Source organism: Oryzias latipes, chromosome 10 (assembly GCF_002234675.1).
Source record: "Oryzias latipes chromosome 10, ASM223467v1".
NCBI lineage: Eukaryota > Metazoa > Chordata > Actinopteri > Beloniformes > Adrianichthyidae > Oryzias > Oryzias latipes.
In genome coordinates this window covers 18,947,467-18,964,425 of record NC_019868.2, presented here as the reverse complement: position 1 = coordinate 18,964,425, position 16,959 = coordinate 18,947,467, and the positions used below count along the sequence as shown (strand labels likewise).

Here is a 16,959-nt window from a genome sequence, read left to right as displayed (position 1 = left end):
GATCAAACTGGCCAGTTTCAACATATTTGACTTTCAATTTACTGGTACGGGTTTTTTGGGCATCAAATTTTCAACAAAGAAAGGGATTTAGATCACTTTAAACTTATTGAAACCAAAATAAACAATGTTATAGCACACCACGCTTTCTAAAAGCATTTCAGAGGTGTTAACTAGATGGGCAGACATCAGGCAGGACCAGAGATAAAATCCTCATTGTGAGAATAAAACGAGCTCTGCAATCATCATACTTTTATTAACACCCGATAATCTCTGCTCAGGCAGCACCAAGCGCAGCGAGAAGCGACGCTTGGTGCTGCAGCTCTCCTGTATTTACACGGAAGGCTTGATTGCAGACATCATCGCAGCCTCACATTCACTTCCCGTGTTAATCCCCCGTTGCTACTGCAGCTCTTCTTTTTTTTCTTAGAGCAGGACAAGGTTGTGAGTGTGTTTGTGTGGAGAGGAATTTTCACTCTGCATTGCTTCACCCCAAACACCATTCATCTACAGCTCATGCAGGGAGCCGCCGTATCCTGCTAAAACAAACCGCAGTAAGGATGCAGGAACAAATGCTTTTGTAGTCCATTTTATTTTAGTATTATGCCCTCAACCCATTGGCTTTCCCTGTACGATTAGGAATCATAGATGTTTTTGAGCTCCAACACTCATTTGCACTTTCCCTGCATGCACATGAACTTCCCAGATTTATGCTAATGTCGCCTTTCATCCCCCTTATTCCACTGGCATCAATAGGAAATGTTTGCATACATTTTTTCACTTCTTTGTTTGCATGTCTTCCATGCTCAGCTGCTGTTTATAGCACCTCAAGCCCTCTTGTGGTCCTTTATTGTGGGAGACCTGCAGCCCCACTGATGCTGTCATTCCTGCAGGCCCTGCAGGCTGTGCATGCATGGCTCCTTAGAGGGGTGGTGTGGTCCAGAAGACAGGAAGCAGCTTGAGAGAAGCCCAGAACTCTGGGCCTGTGGGGGAGCGGAGGATGGTGGGGAGGGGGATTTCCTCATATGGTGCTTTGACTTTTATCATAGGAGGGCTCTCGTTTTGTTCAAGAGGGTCTGATTGGGTTAGGGATGATCACATCCACGGAATTTTGCAACAAATAACTTTTATATTCAAATGTTTTGACTTCCAGGCTGTATTAGTCTCAAAGTAATAAGGATTAGTTAAGTCAATTTGGAGGTGATTAAATTATTTAGAGGCTGCGTGATATTTTCTTAGGGGGGGGGGGGGGTCTCTGCTTACTGCGTCTTTAAAGTCGAGCAGAGGGAGCAGATAGTGCAGAAAGGAGGGGGCTGCTGCGCGCCAGTTGGAAGTGTCTGCCTGTCGCAGCGGCTTGACATTAAGAGGAGCGCGTCCATGCTCCAGCTTGGAGCTGCACGGAGACCTGGAAGCGCGCGTAGGGACGGAGGCAGGCACGCGGAAGCCTGGATACATGGATGCGCAGAGGGATCATCCTGCATTTAAGTTTTCAGCCTGTGCGAGAAATTCCCGGATATAATGGGGAATACGACACCTAAGCCACTAATTGGTGAGACTTGCATTCGGTTTTTTATACTATTATTGTCATTTTGCTTATAGCTCCAACCGGCATTGATGGTTCGGTTGTGGCTCAGCGTGCGGGGACGCGCTCCCCATCATCACGCAAGAGCGACGCGTGATTCCCAGGAAAGCTGCTCCACACACATCCACTTTTTTTCATTCATCATTATCGATATGCATCCGAGAAACCCTTTTAAATAATCGTTTGGTTTCCTAGAATAAAAAAAAAGCCAAAATAAACATCAGAACCTCAGCAAAGGATTTGTTGATGCTCCTCTTTCATTTAGCCTTTCTCCTGCTAAGATCTGGCCTCTTTTTGCTCATTTATACACAACATTAACCAGTTTGAAGACAAATCCCAAACTAGAACTTTAAATTACACACTAGACATATAACCTTTCGGTGAAAACATAAAAACTCTCCTAATATGTGGGATTTGTCATTCTGGAATTGTGTTTGATTTGTCAGCCCTGATCTTTCTGGTTATGAGTTTTCAGAATACCTCAGTCGGAACCACTTTGTCATGTCACACAGAGCCCATTACTTCATCATCAGTTCATCTTTGAATAATATTTGTCACACTTGCACGCCCACCGGCTTTAGCTGTGGAAAGATGTGGTTTCTACATTTTCTTAAGACTGATCTTTAAGTATTGGAGGTTTTTGGTTTACACCTAGACATGGGGTTTTCTATCAAAAGTAGAAAATTAAGTTTGGGGTAAACATTGTGACCATATTTTGACAATTTAAATAGTTTTTACTTTAAATATTTGAAGTAATCAATATACTGTGTTCAGAGTGATTGAGCTTAATTTGTTCACCATCACAGCCAATATCTGCTTCATAACTTAGATTTTATTTTCCTCTTAATGATTTCCACCGATTTTTCTTTTATTAATTTAGTCCTAGGGAATAAATGAACTTTGGGTTTTAAGCTTTGTTTTGCTACAAAAAGTAACAAACTAGAAGTGATGATCCAGAATTTCCTAAATCAAAGAAATTCTTAAAATGATTGAAATGTAGATTTTGGGGAACCCCCATGCCCTACTATCCTGTAGAAAGAAGCATTTTGCTAGAATACTTTGGTAATGTTCAGAGCTACCAATATATTTTGTTTCAATACAATTAAACAAGGATTTTCCTTAACCTTTTCCATTCAAAACTATAAACTACATTTTTTTTTACACAACAAAATAAATGATCTTTCTTTTGCCTAAAGGAAATTTAAGAGATATTTCAAAGGGAATTTGATTCATGGGTTATTAAGTAAAATTTAATTGCATAATGTTTTATGTTTGAATCTTTATTGAATGGATTGTCCTCTTTGTTAACCAAAACAGCTCAAGTTAGTTAAGTTGGATCATACAGACAAAACATGACACTTTTTTGAAGCAAAAAACATATTTTTTCATTTTAAATAGGTTGAAACAACAGTTATAAGGACAGATCATGAAAAAGGACATAGGTCATTGGTGTAACTTTATAAATAACAGTATTGTCCCACTGTTAGTTTGGCACCACCAAACTAACAGTGGCCTTATATGAAGTAAAAAGGATGTGTTCAGCAAACAATTTACTGTAATTCATATTGGAATACCAGAATCTGGAATATCGTCCTCCAGTTGCCATTACAAAACGAGGAATGGAAGAAGTGAGGTGGCACCATTCAGGTGCCACACAGTCTGGAAGAAGCTGGGGCAAAAGATATTGCATTATCTTAACAAAATCTCTGTTTGTTTTCCATCTGAAAAGCCACAGACATTTTAAACATTTATTTTAAACAGCATTTTCATTGTCATTGTCTTGTCAGTGCTTGTTTATTATTGTACCCATGGCAGTCAGTGCCTCGTCTTTAAACGGAGCAGCTGATCTCTCCCTTAAGCTATCCGGGCTGCTATTGATGTTGAAAAATATCTGTGATGTATTATGCTCCTGTGACTCAGATTCAGAAGTAAAGGGTTGGGAGAGGCATTGGAAGACATTATTCCATTTCATGGGCCTTTTTTAATCACCACTTTTGGGAGTAATGTGCCCTTGCAACTGTACAGAAGGCAAAATAAATGTAGAAAAAAGGAAAGTGAAACTTTTAAAGACTTACATGATTGGATTTTTTAAAAATGTTCTTTGAAACCAAAAAAAAAAAAAACTGGATAAGAATCTGTCATGGGCAGTGTGAGCTGTAAAAGCTGTGTCGTTCATCTAAAAACGGCAAACGAGTGTCTATATCAGGCTACACTGGAGGTGATTTAACTGCAGATTCCCAGTATGTCACTCAGCCAGCGAGGCATTTGAGCCTGACCCCTTTAAGCTCAATCCCAGCATGTTGTTTTTTTTGTGCGTGTTTACCCAAAGCACATCTCAAATACCGAATTCCCAAAGAACGAAAAGGATGAGGTGCCCGCAGAATCACTTGAGATGTTACAGATGTTCTTGCCTCGGCTTCATAGTTTAGAATATAATCAGTGATAATGTCTGTTTTAGGAAATGTACTATGAAACATTTCGCTGAGTTATTGTCTTTACACCAGATTGCATAGATTTCTAAACACAAGTGTAATCACTGGAGCCCTGCAGGGGAACAAAGGCAGCAAATCTACCGTCCTCCAACTTTAAATTTCAGTAGGTCTATACCATAAGCATGAAAAAACCTGAAAGGAATTTCAGAATGATGTGAATTTCCCTTACACTAAGCATTTATTTGCTTCATGCTGTTAAACCGGGGCCTCTTTTAGCCAAAGGAGGACACTGGATTCTCTTGCAGAGATTATTTCAAAGATTAGGTCTTTTATATGCAAGGTACTGTGTGATTCATTCCCCTCCTCTGAAGACTTGGGGAATCAAAGAGGCCATTTGGGTCTTGTTTATACTGTAGGCAAGGGTGTGTACCATCCATAAATATAATGGACCCTTGTGTCTGTTGTCAAGTTAAGGCTGAGTTTCTTTCCCTGTTTTGTATACGTTCTCCCTTGTCCAGTGGTGCAAATATTTGCATCGACCTGAAGCCAGATGTTTTTTTTTCTCTTGTGATGTATGCACATGGTGTTTTGTCTGTGTATGCATGAAGGCTTATTTAGCACGTTTAGTTATTTTACATGACAAATGTGAGTTTCTGGCTTATAGAGGCTATTTAAAGTGCTTCTTTTTTAAAGATCATAGAGGCGTCAAATCTATAATGGCAGAGGAAAAGTAAAAGACTGTGAGCTAGCTGCCATAAGCGCACTGCCAACAACTAGTGGAGTCCTGATTATGTTGTTTTTCCAACAGCTGGTGTCACAAACGCAGCAGTTTTGATCCTGCTTGAGTCACATCCCAGCGGGGGCCTGCAGTTCACATGCCATTTCCTCTCCAGCTTAGAGGAATCATTAACGGCCTTTTCTTTTCTCCTCGCTTTAACCTGATGTTTCTTCCCTCTTCTAGATGCGACTCTTCAACCCCGTCTGGTGGCCACAAGGCAGTACTACACCCTTCCCAACAGTGTGGCCGGTGTAGAGAGAAGAACGTCTGCTCTTCCGGTCGGTGCCAACTTGGAGCCCCTTCGCTTTCACCCGCGTGCCAAAGGCAAGAACATCAGGCTCGATGGGCAGCTTCGCCGCGCCACTCGCAAGAACAGCTTCTGCAATGGCATCACTTTCAGCCATCGGCCCATCCACCTTTACGAAAAGGTTTACTTTCTTTCTTGACTACCAAAAATGTCTGGAAGAGTAAAAGAAACAAGAATTAACGCTAATTCTAGACTTTTTCCCCCTCAAATCCAGGTACGTCTGCGCTTGACCGGCGTACACAATGGCTGGAGTGGAGCCCTTCGCTTTGGCTTTACCAGTCTGGATCCCAATGACTTGGTGGCTGCTGACATTCCTAAATATGCCTGCCCTGACCTGGTCACACGCCCTGGTTACTGGGCAAAGGCTCTGCCCGAGAGACTGGCTGTGAAGGACAATGTTCTGTCTTTCTGGGCTGATCGCCATGGGCGTGTTTTTTATAACATCAATGATGGAGAGCCCATCCTCTTCCACTGTGGGCTCAGCATTGGCTGTCCACTCTGGGCCATCATAGATATCTACGGCATCACCCAGGAGGTCATATTACTAGGTACAAAATGTATTGTCGGATTCGTTTTTTTTAACAATCTATACCTTTTGTGGAAGGTTCTTAAGTCTGAAGAGTTTATGCTTGAGACGTTACACGTTTAAGTTCCAACCCTAGAACTATGTAATCTCTGACATCCCCCATGGGACGCTGCAAAGCAAAAATGATGACTTTGAGTGGGTCTGGCATGTTAATTTGAATTTTCTCCACCCAAACCCAATATTATAAAAATGCCATTTGGGCAGAACAAAGTTTGAAGCTCTGCTGGGCCCGCCCACCTGACAAAAAAAAAACTATGCAAATGTGAGTTCTAATAAAGTGAATACAGCCAATGATTAGAAAATGTCACAAGCAATTTATAAGCAAATTACACAAAAATATCATGGAACAAGACTGTTTTTGGAGTAAAATCAGACAGTTTAACATGGGAATCAATAGGGATTTGCTACTTTCTGTAACCTGCCTCCAGTGGTTAAAGGTGGAACTGCAACATTCCTTGTTTGTGTCAAATTTGGGAATGAAAGTTAGGGGCGTGGTCAAGACACAGATTTTATGCCAACAAAACATTTTAAATTATTCTGCTAACTAGTTAGCATGTTAAAAGTTGTTAACCCTTTAACCCTGTTTATATGTCATCGGCGACGCCTAAATAACCAGTTACTCGATTAATGGGATTCAGCAGAGAAAAGCCGCTTTATTTATCAGCTTAGTGCCAAAATGCAACACATTACTAATGTAAAGTGTTATGTGATGGCTTAAAGCTGCTTTTCTTTACGTCACATAATCACTTTAAACACAGGAGCTCTAAAAGTTAACCAGTGTGTTTGGCCAGTTAGTGGTTTCTAACTGGCCTAAACAGACTGGATCCCTATGCAAGCATAGAAATGTGTATACATTCATAAGTTTTGATCTTTTTGTTAGTAGCCAATTCTTATTTAAAATATATTTAGTTGATTCCATGAGGTAAAGGACTTTGGAAGATTTTATTGATATATTTAATTCAGTTGTATACATGACAGTGTGTTCAGACCACAACTTTGACAAACCTTCATATTCACAGCTTAACTGAAACGTTTACAGCAAATCTCTTTAGCAGCACAGATCAACGTTTGTTGCATGTTCTGTGAAGGCTCACTAATCAATAATTTGTTTATCAAAACTAATACCTGTTGGTCCAAAGCCCCAAAAAAGTAATCTCCTCAAATGAGACAAATGAGGTAAACAGAAAGGAACCTGCTTGTTCTGCTTTAGGCCTTGCTTTGGAAACGGTCCCCCTTTTTCCTGCCTTCCTTTCCATCACCTTCTTTGCGTTTTCCGTTCATACTCACTGGGATGTTTATCCTCCGTCTGGCAGCAGCCATGGCCTTGTTTGGTTAAGACAGCAGAGATCCCAGGAGCTTTAGTGAGGGGTCGGTGCACTCAGCTGCTCCAGGATAACTCGAAATAGTGGAAGAGGAATGTACTAGAAGTCAACGGAGGACTAGTAGCGGACAGACTTATTTTGATAAGCCGTTGAAACTACAGAAACTCTGGCATGATGTGACGGCTGTGCATTAGGATTTTAAAGGTGTGTTCCAGAGAACAAATCAGAAAAATAAGCCAAAATAATTGTTTTTGTTAAGCACTTTTCCAAGAAGTGTAATTAAAAAGTGTCCAACAATTTTCTGGCTGCCGCTCTTTAACCCTTTAACTAACTAGCCAAGACAAAATCAATTAACACTTGTGTTTCCTGCTGCTTATTGCCAATCAATGTTTGTAATAATATGTTTTCTGAAGGTGCTCTACTGTTTAGTTGAGCAGGCTATTGAAGGGTTAAAGTGATATTCAGATACAAAAATCGTCTTCATGTCTGACACCTACAACTTACAGCAGAGGAGGAGACGGCAAAGTATTTTTACATTAAATAATTTCTCTATATTTTCACCTGCCTATTGCTGTACTGTCGCAGGAACAGGAGGACGGCTGGTTCCAAGCTAAATCAGGGTGAGGCAGGCAGGTGTCAACATGAGAGCATCCAAGAGACAGGGTAGTCAGGATCTAGGCGAAGGTCGGGGCAGGCAAGCAGAGTCAGAAACAGGGTCAGGAGACAGAACATCAGGTCCAGATATAACACTCAGCAGTGAAGGGAAAGTGGCACAAACAATACTTCACACTGAGCTTCACTGGTTAGGTGTCTGAGGTTGATTGAGTGAATGAGAGTCAGCTGTTCGGCATCCAGGAACTGTGCGCTGGGGTTGCTGGGAGATGTAGTGTGGCTAGAACTCTCGCCGGTGATCAGAGGGGGAGACAGAGTTCTGACAAGTACTCACAGCTCATTGGTATCTCCGGATCTCTTTTTTTTGGCTCATTTGCCAATTTGGGGACAAATTATTTTCCTTTCAAGACTGAATCACCTATTTTTTTGCTTCTGTTTTTCATGTTTTGGAATAATTCACTATGTCAAGCAGCACATGAAGTATTGCTTTTGACTCATCAGGGCTGAGGACTGAACACAAGCTCTCGTTATATAATGACCTTTTCCTAATAGACCTGTCCAGGTGAGGACAGATTAACAGATGCCTTTGGAATTTACCTTCATTATATCTTTGGAATGAATCATTTGATTGATGATCTGAAATATTTAAGTTAAAAAAAAGGTTTTAAAACAATTCCATTTCTAAAGGACATATAGCTTTTAAAATTGCTTAAAGTGAATTTTGTGTTCATTTTATGCTTTTACTTCACCCACAAGTGGCCGGGATAGGCTCCGGCAGCCCCGTGACCCCGAAAGGGAAAAACAGATTAAAAGATGAATGAATAAATTTATGCTTTCAATAATCTCAAACAACCCTAAAATGATTTGCCATTCTTCCTTGCAACTGTTTCTGTGACTTCTTAAATAGGAGGAATTGGGAAGAAATTCATGAATTCCCTCTCATGTACTTGTTTTACATCCCAGACATCAAATTTGCTGAGAGCGTGGGGTCCAGCTGCCTGAGTTCGGCCCGCCTGAGTGCCTACGTGCCCCAAAGCAGCCACGACTCGGCCAATTACAACAACAACCAGCTGGAAAACAACCAGGCTGCCGCCGCCAAGATGGCCAACCTGCAGCTTAACAGCTACTCGCAGATCATCCCCTGCTGCTCCTCCTCCCCCTCTGCCTCCTCCACATCCTCGTCCGTCTCCACCGCATTACCGAGGCTGCTCCGGAGCTCGCCACCCCTGCTGGACAATGATTTGCACTTTCACCCCACCCGTGGCTCCGATGTGATTCTCTCTGCGGACCGCTCAGCTGCCTGCATCCATTTCCTGGACAGCAGTCGGACTCTGGTGTTTAGTGACCGGCCGCTTCATATAGGCGAGACTCTATACGTGGAGGTTGGTCACCTGGGCTTACCGTACTTTGGGGCTCTGTCTTTTGGCCTTACATCATGCGACCCGGCCGGTCTGCATGCCGCGGATCTACCAGCCGACCCGGAGGTTCTTTTGGACCGGAAGGAGTATTGGGTGATGCACAGAGGCTTCCCCATCCCGTGTTCAGGAGATGTCCTCAGTTTCAGCCTACTGTCCAGTGGAGAGGTGCATCATGGGGTGAATGGAGTGGGGCGTGGCAGGCTGCTCTGTGTGGACTCCTCTCAAGTCCTGTGGGCCTTTTTCACCCTGCATGGAGCTGTCAACAGACTCAGGATACTCGGTAAGTCTGCACTTTTAAAAAGATATCGCTTTTCGAGGATTTCAAAACCGCAAAACTTTACTTCAATCCAATTTATGTTATTCTGTAGTTAAATAGAATCACTTTTTGCAATTCGTATCTATTGTGGGAATAGAAACTGGAAAATGGTAGAGACAAAGAACAATTCCAGTATTTTGTTAAGACAAAACAGGCTTTTGGCTTCATGTTCCCATTTAATGAAGATGCTGATGATCCTTTCCAGCACAAAATCCAGGGTGGCCACTACTGCATGAAGATATTGAAAAATAACACCATAAATGTGTTATCTCAAACTGTGGGACCCTCCGTCAACCAAAAACCACCTGTACTCTGACACCTGCACGCTTTTTCTTCCACAAATTTAGGCAGCAGTGCAATAACACCCAAAGATACACAAAGTAACATCAAAACAAACTTAAACCAGGTTCTTATCCAGACAAAGAAGAGGATTAGCTCCCATATGTTGTATTAAATAGATGTGCCAGAAACTGCAATCACTCTGCATCTTCTTTGACTAGTATCTTCATGTGCTGATACACAATTCCTATGTTCAGGTTCAGTTACATTTTAGACTAAAAAAACACCTGACTCTGCCAGATGAAAGCAATCTCGGTGTAGCGGTAAAAAATCCGAAAGCGCTATGCCGATAATTGACATGCTCTTGTGAAACAGGAACGCTGCAGTCCAGCCCTCCTTCCACATCCCCCACCATTTCTCAGAGCAGCAGCCCAGATGACAGTGACTCAGACCCGGCGTTCAGTGTCAACAGATCCTCCTCTGCGTCAGAATCCTCTCTGGGTAAGTTATCAAATGCTGCCGCTGTTTGCAACGCCACCACAGTGGGGTTTAGAGGCTTTTGGTTGGATTCAATTCCAAATATCCAAAGATACATTTGAAATAGACTTTTTGTCGTGTGTTATTCATTTTTTGTGATATTCAGACTGGAATTAAGATGATTTTTTTGAAAGATGCATGGTAAAGCATATAAAGCTAGAATTTTTTATTTAAGTCTAACACCACCCACTATGCAAAACGGGATTATAAATCAAAAATATTCCAGAATCAGCTGTGATTTAGTCTTTTAAAGCCTGAGTATGATAACCCACCTTTCTTCCCATCTCTTTCCCGCCTCCTCTTCAGTGACAGCTCCCAGCTCTCCCCTCAGTCCTCCCACCTCTCCTCCCCTCACTGCTCAGAAGCTGCCCCCTGCTGGGAAAAACGGAGAATGCACAATCTGCTTCGACCAGGAGGTGGACACTGTTATCTACACCTGTGGACACATGTGTCTGTGCAACGACTGCGGCCTGAAGCTGAAGAGACAGATCAACGTGTGCTGCCCAATATGCAGGAGGCCCATCAAAGACGTGATAAAGACGTACCGGCCGTGATGGCACCGAGGTTTAGGTCTGGATGGCTTCCGACCTTTTATTTTCTCCTCAGGCTTTGCAGAAGATGGGTTTCGACTCCGACCAGAGATGCCAGGACTGTGCTGCTTCTCTTCCACGCTGTGTGGGCAAATGTAATCAATAGAAACAGACCAGACTGGGAATCATTTTCATATCCCCAGTAAGCGGCTGTGCACGGGTGAAAAATAAAGACAAAAACACATTTTTCCTTTTGTATTTTTAACGTAATACCTTTGTTTGAGCGGAAAGACCTTCTGTTTCTTTGTATTTTCATTGTCCTACATTTGTAATGCTCTTCAGCAGAGCATGTGCTGTGACTTCTAGTGCCTTAGACTTTTGTAACAGCGTTTGTCCAAATAAATATGCTAACAATCCTAGCCATATTTTCCATTGTTCCCAACTGAAAGCTCCCGATGACAAAGCAATCAGGATTCTAAATCGCAAAGATGGATTGAAGCCTGTATTTGAGTAAAAAAAAAAAAAAGGGAGGTTGCAGCTGTTCGAAGGGGTGTCCATGCTGTTTATGAAGAAGGATGTTTGATTTGTGAAATGCCAGGTTGGCTTTGCACCGAAAGAGAATAATAAACATGATATGAATGAATCTGTGTGCAGATGAACAGTAAAAAACAAATCAGACATTGTGGATAAGTCTTAAAAAAACGTACTTTTCTTTATTAATTGTATTACAGCCATTCTTACAAGTTTTAAATAAATCAGCAAAGGTTTGGGAAATGCACTTTTTTTTTAAATCAGGAGATATCATCTTTTTCTTTTTACTATTAAGGCACATAATTTGTTAAGGTAAAAAGAAATTACGATCCAAATTCAAATAAACGGCAAGACAGTAAAAACAAACTACAGTGTTAATACGAAACTTCCCGTATAACCCTTCCGCTCGCTTAGGTTGGCATGTGCTTTGGGGTCTGCATGACCCCCCTGCAAAAAATGTAACTCCTTCCGCTGTGTTACAGGGCATAAGTGACCCCACGATGCATTTCTCGGTGGCCAGCACGAAACCCATTCCCTCCGCTGTTTTAACGGGCATAAGTGACCCCACGAGACAATACTTTATTTATTTTTTCTCTTTCCATCCTCTCCGCTGTGTTACAGGGCATAAGTGACCCCACGATGCATTTCTCGGTGGCCAGCACGAAACCCATTCCCTCCGCTGTTTAAACGGGCATAAGTGACCCCACGAGACAATACTTTATTTTTTTTTTCTCTTTCCATCCTCTCCGCTGTGTTACAGGGCATAAGTGACCCCACGATGCATTTCTCGGTGGCCAGCACGAAACCCATTCCCTCCGCTGTTTTAACGGGCATAAGTGACCCCACGAGACAATACTTTATTTTTTTTTTCTCTTTCCATCCTCTCCGCTGTGTTACAGGGCATAAGTGACCCCACGATGCATTTCTCGGTGGCCAGCACGAAACCCATTCCCTCCGCTGTTTAAACGGGCATAAGTGACCCCACGAGACAATACTTTATTTTTTTTTCTCTTTCCATCCTCTCCGCTGTGTTACAGGGCATAAGTGACCCCACGATGCATTTCTCGGTGGCCAGCACGAAACCCATTCCCTCCGCTGTTTAAACGGGCATAAGTGACCCCACGAGACAATACTTTATTTTTTTTTCTCTTTCCATCCTCTCCGCTGTGTTACAGGGCATAAGTGACCCCACGATGCATTTCTCGGTGGCCAGCACGAAACCCATTCCCTCCGCTGTTTAAACGGGCATAAGTGACCCCACGAGACAATACTTTATTTTTTTTTTTCTCTTTCCATCCTCTCCGCTGTGTTACAGGGCATAAGTGACCCCACGATGCATTTCTCGGTGGCCAGCACGAAACCCATTCCCTCCGCTGTTTTAACGGGCATAAGTGACCCCACGAGACAATACTTTATTTTTTTTTTCTCTTTCCATCCTCTCCGCTGTGTTACAGGGCATAAGTGACCCCACGATGCATTTCTCGGTGGCCAGCACGAAACCCATTCCCTCCGCTGTTTAAACGGGCATAAGTGACCCCACGAGACAATACTTTATTTTTTTTTCTCTTTCCATCCTCTCCGCTGTGTTACAGGGCATAAGTGACCCCACGATGCATTTCTCGGTGGCCAGCACGAAACCCATTCCCTCCGCTGTTTTAACGGGCATAAGTGACCCCACGAGACAATACTTTATTTTTTTTTCTCTTTCCATCCTCTCTTCATTTTCCTTACACCCCAAGACCACCAGGGGGTGGAGAGGGAGGGGGGGGGGGGGTATCAATTTTTTTTAAAATTTATTTTCATACCCCTCGCGCTGTGGAGTTTGCGACTACTATTCGCAGTCCAGCCTGTTCCTGTGACGCTTTGAGTGTGTGAAATATTGTTGTTTCTTTTGTAAAAAAAAATGCTTTTGTCTTTTCACTGTTGCTTGTGTTACTTGACTTGCCTGTGAAACTCAATAAAACAATGGAGTTGATATGTTTTTTTCCTTGTTGTTTTTTTTTTCTTTCAACCATTTTTCACTCCAGCAAGGCATGAGTCAAGGTAAGTAAACTTTACAGCGACTTTTTCTTTTTAGCTGGGACTTTTGATTATGTTTTATGTCTTTCTTTTTTTAAAAAAAAAAACCTGTTGCAACTGTAAGACTTTAGATTATTATTAAATACCTTTTATTTATTTATTGCTTTCTTTTTTTGTTGTTTGTTTTTGCTTTCAAAAAATAAAAAGTTGTGTCTCAGCTCGCTTTTTGGAAAATCAGTTTTAAGACAGGAGCAGTTGGTGCAATACCTCCACACCAGGTGGTGGCAGTATTGCACCATTCTGTTTTTCTTGTCAAGCTGCAGGAACCGGAAATCAGAAGCTATCCGGTCTACCACGCACGCATTTAATTGCTTTTAAAAACTATAAACACTAAATTGTGCAGCACTGTATGCCGTTATAGTTATCGATTAGGGAGGGAATTCGGACACAGATTTTCAGGACTTTTGTAACCTTGAGATTTAATGTTTACAAGCTTCACGTGTTTACATGGCTTTGTTACAAAACGGTGAGTTTTCCCGGTCATATGTGGGCTTGTTGCTTTTACTAAACACTGTCATTTGCGTAATCAGTGTTCTAAATTTTATTGAAGAGAAAAAAAAAAACCAACAGGAATTACCATCTTTAATAGAATTTGCATCTGATGCAGCAAGAATGATTTTATGGATTTTAATATAAAATGATCTTTTAGGTAACATTCTTTCGTTCAGATTCTTAAAAGAATGTAAAATTGTGAACGCTATTAAATAATAACAGGATGCAGACAATGAGTCCGAACACACAAAAAACCCAGGTGAACTCAAACCGATCTAGGTCACAGATTTTTTATTGTAATACAGTATAATCATAATCAAGGATACATTTCTTGAAAATATGCAGTGTCAGATTAAATCAAATTAAAAACGAATGTACGACTCCAAGTACCACAGATACATCAAACAAATTTCAGAAGCAATAGTTCTTGATAGTGTAATTACTCACAAATATAGACATTTTACCTTGAAGAATATCTATGAAGTACACTCGTGTCACATTTAGCTAAGTGATATAAGGAGCCACTTACCAGATATATCAAAAATAGAGATTAAAACTTTTCTTAAAATGTAAAGACAACTCAAAGATGATGATATAATATTTTTCTACATTTTCTTATGCGATGCACACGTGTCGAACTACGTTGGTTACATATATATTGATTACAATTAATGATTGCTATTACTTTTATAAAGAGCTTATATGTGGCTTGAAAAGTAACGAAAATAACATGTCATTCTGGGGGGGAGGTCCGGTCCACATCAGCGCCATCTTCCTTCATGTCATCGTCGTCCTCATCAGAAGAACTGCCGATATAAATGACTCCAACATGACTGTAAGGTATCGCATGTTCCCCATAGATTTCCATCTGTAAAAGATGTTAGGGAAATTTCATGTGTAATTGCATTAATTATTCATTAAAGAATAATGAATCAAAATTGCTTGAAAAGTAAAAAAAAAAACAATACATTACCTGGTTGGGTTGCATGTTATGGTTTATTGAAAGTGGTCTCTGGTTTTTTGTCTTCAAAGTGAATTTTTCCTCACTTTCTGTCTGCACGCCTTTGTCAATCTTCGCAGGTTTGTCTGCTGTTGGAGTGCCTTCAGTTGAAGATGTGACATCTTCTATCATCTTTTCATCTTGGAAACTGGTTAGGTTTCTATTGATGCCTTCACAGCACAGGTATTGTCCTCCACAGAGGCAAAAACACCTCTTCCCTGAGCCAGGTTCAGGTGAACCAAAACCTTGGAGGTCCTTAAGATCTGCAGAAAAAAATGAAGGGGTAAAAGTTGTCCCGTCTAAATTTCTTTCGTGAATAATGGTAAGATCTTCCATCTTGTGCTCCAATCTGTTGTCCTGGGGAAAGCCTGAAGTAGAATGGGGAGGCCTTTATTTAAATCCTCTGTCTGGAGTCTGACTTCCTAATAAGGTTGAGGAGCAAATCAAAAGTTCCCAAGTTTATGGTTGCTCCTTTACCATAAACACATACATTTTAACTCAAGGATCAGAATTAGCTATTCTATCATTGTGCCATGTCATGTCAGACACCTCAGAACCCACACAGATTTAAATCTATGGAGGTTTTTAATACTAAACTCTGTGACATAACATAACAAAGATATATCTGGACTTTTTAAACAAAATTTTCTGAATCTTTACCAACAAACAGACAAACAATTTAAGCGTCTAGGTAATGTACCCATCTCATTAGCTGGTCGTGTAAATATAGTTAGAATGAACGTATTGCCAAAATATTTATTCCTTTTCCAATGCATCCCTATTATAATTCATTAAAAGTTTTTTAAAAAAAAATCGATTCTCTTGTCTCATCATTTATTTGGAATAAAAAAACACCCAGAATTAAAAAAGTTTTTTTGCAAAGACCAAAATTCCTGGGAGGATTAGGACTGCCTAGGTTTAGTCTGTATTATTGGTCATGTAATATTTGATGTATGTCCTTCTGGGACGGAAAAACCAGACCTGACTGGGAACGGTTGGAAAATCGAGCTTTCTTCCCAAACACAGCAAAGTCACTGCTATATTGTACATCAGATCTTTCTAAATTTAAATGCCAGAACCCAGTTGTATCTCAGTCCCTAAAAATTTGGTCCCATATAAGAAAACATTTTAAATGGAATTTTTGTTCAGTACAAATGCCGTTGACCAACAATCAAGCTTATAAATTACTATCACATGATACATTTAAACAATGGGGCTCTAAAGGGATCCACTTAGTAGCAGATTTGTTCATAAATAAGACTTTCTCTACATTTGACCTTTGAAAAATCTCAAGAGTTGAGCTTAAATGTAAGTGCGGACGAGCCAATTTATTCGCCCAAAACAGAAAAGAAATACAACCTTTTTGGTAAAGTTACATTTGTGATTAAGACGAAAGAAAACCGATAATTCAAATAATTCAATCTCTTGAGTGGCTGTAAGTGATTGTGTAAAAAACAACCCTGCAGCTTTTGCACATTTCATCCACAAGGTGACAGCATTCTCCACAACAAAATCCACTGCCAACCTGTTTGGAAAGTCTTTATCGGTCTGAAAAGGACCTCTTTGCACCAAATCCATTCTTACTGGATCAGAGAGTGTGGTTGGTCATTCAGCTGGATCAACTGGATTTAAGTTTGGGCGAATTTTGGATCCAGTCTGTTCCTCTTCCATACACGCCTCTCTTGGAGCCTCTGGAACATAAGATACAGAGCTACAATAAAAGCAAACAGTTAAAAGAAAAACAGTCAAATGTTTCCCTTTCAACAGTAGATGTGGTGACAGAAGTTTCTTCTGCAGATAAAAAACAAGAATTATTATTGTACAATAATCAATGATAAAGCCAATAAAATATCTATAGCAGAATAATAATATATTGGCTCGTTTAAAATCTGTGTGCAGGTTTTTCACAATTTCATGATCTTTTTATATATTTATGAGAGATTTATTGTTTGATTGTATATTTGCATAAGGTCATATTTCATTATGCAGACACTGTTTTTTTTTATTACTCCAACACTTTTTAATACTTTTTGAGAGCAGAAGAAACTGTCGGCTGAGATGGAACTGTGCAAAACATCATCATTATGTAAACTAAAACTGCAAAATATAAATGAGAAATAAATGTACCTATTTATAAATAATAAAATGTGAACACTAATTT

General features: G+C 40.7%; 1 protein-coding gene and 1 long non-coding RNA gene across 5 annotated transcripts in view; both read left to right on the top strand.

Annotated features, from left to right (window-relative positions):
- The window catches only part of neurl1b (neuralized E3 ubiquitin protein ligase 1B), a 28,156-nt gene extending 16,397 nt beyond the window's left edge, over positions 1-11,759 (top strand). Inside the window, exons 1-6 of one of the 2 annotated variants that reach the window (XM_004073369.4) lie at positions 1,275-1,546; positions 4,973-5,217; positions 5,311-5,644; positions 8,580-9,314; positions 10,005-10,130; positions 10,473-11,759. In XM_004073369.4, coding sequence (XP_004073417.1) covers positions 1,516-1,546; positions 4,973-5,217; positions 5,311-5,644; positions 8,580-9,314; positions 10,005-10,130; positions 10,473-10,720 — 1,719 coding nt within the window. In that variant the 5' untranslated portion in view covers positions 1,275-1,515 and the 3' untranslated portion in view covers positions 10,721-11,759. Of the gene's footprint in view, positions 1-1,274; positions 1,547-4,972; positions 5,218-5,310; positions 5,645-8,579; positions 9,315-10,004; positions 10,131-10,472 lie in introns of those variants that run through there. The other variant, XM_020706673.2, reaches the window with a different exon arrangement.
- Positions 11,760-12,838: 1,079 nt separating this feature from the next.
- On the top strand, positions 12,839-16,140 carry LOC111948021. 3 transcript variants are annotated; one of them, XR_002874011.1, is made up of 3 exons: positions 12,839-13,772; positions 14,548-14,633; positions 14,879-16,140. It is a non-coding gene; the product is annotated as an uncharacterized LOC111948021 (long non-coding RNA). The 3 variants fall into 3 exon arrangements; XR_002874009.1 differs by having other exon boundaries at positions 14,548-14,638; XR_002874010.1 differs by lacking the exon at positions 12,839-13,772 and having other exon boundaries at positions 13,779-14,633.
- The last annotated feature ends 819 nt before the right edge of the window (positions 16,141-16,959 follow it).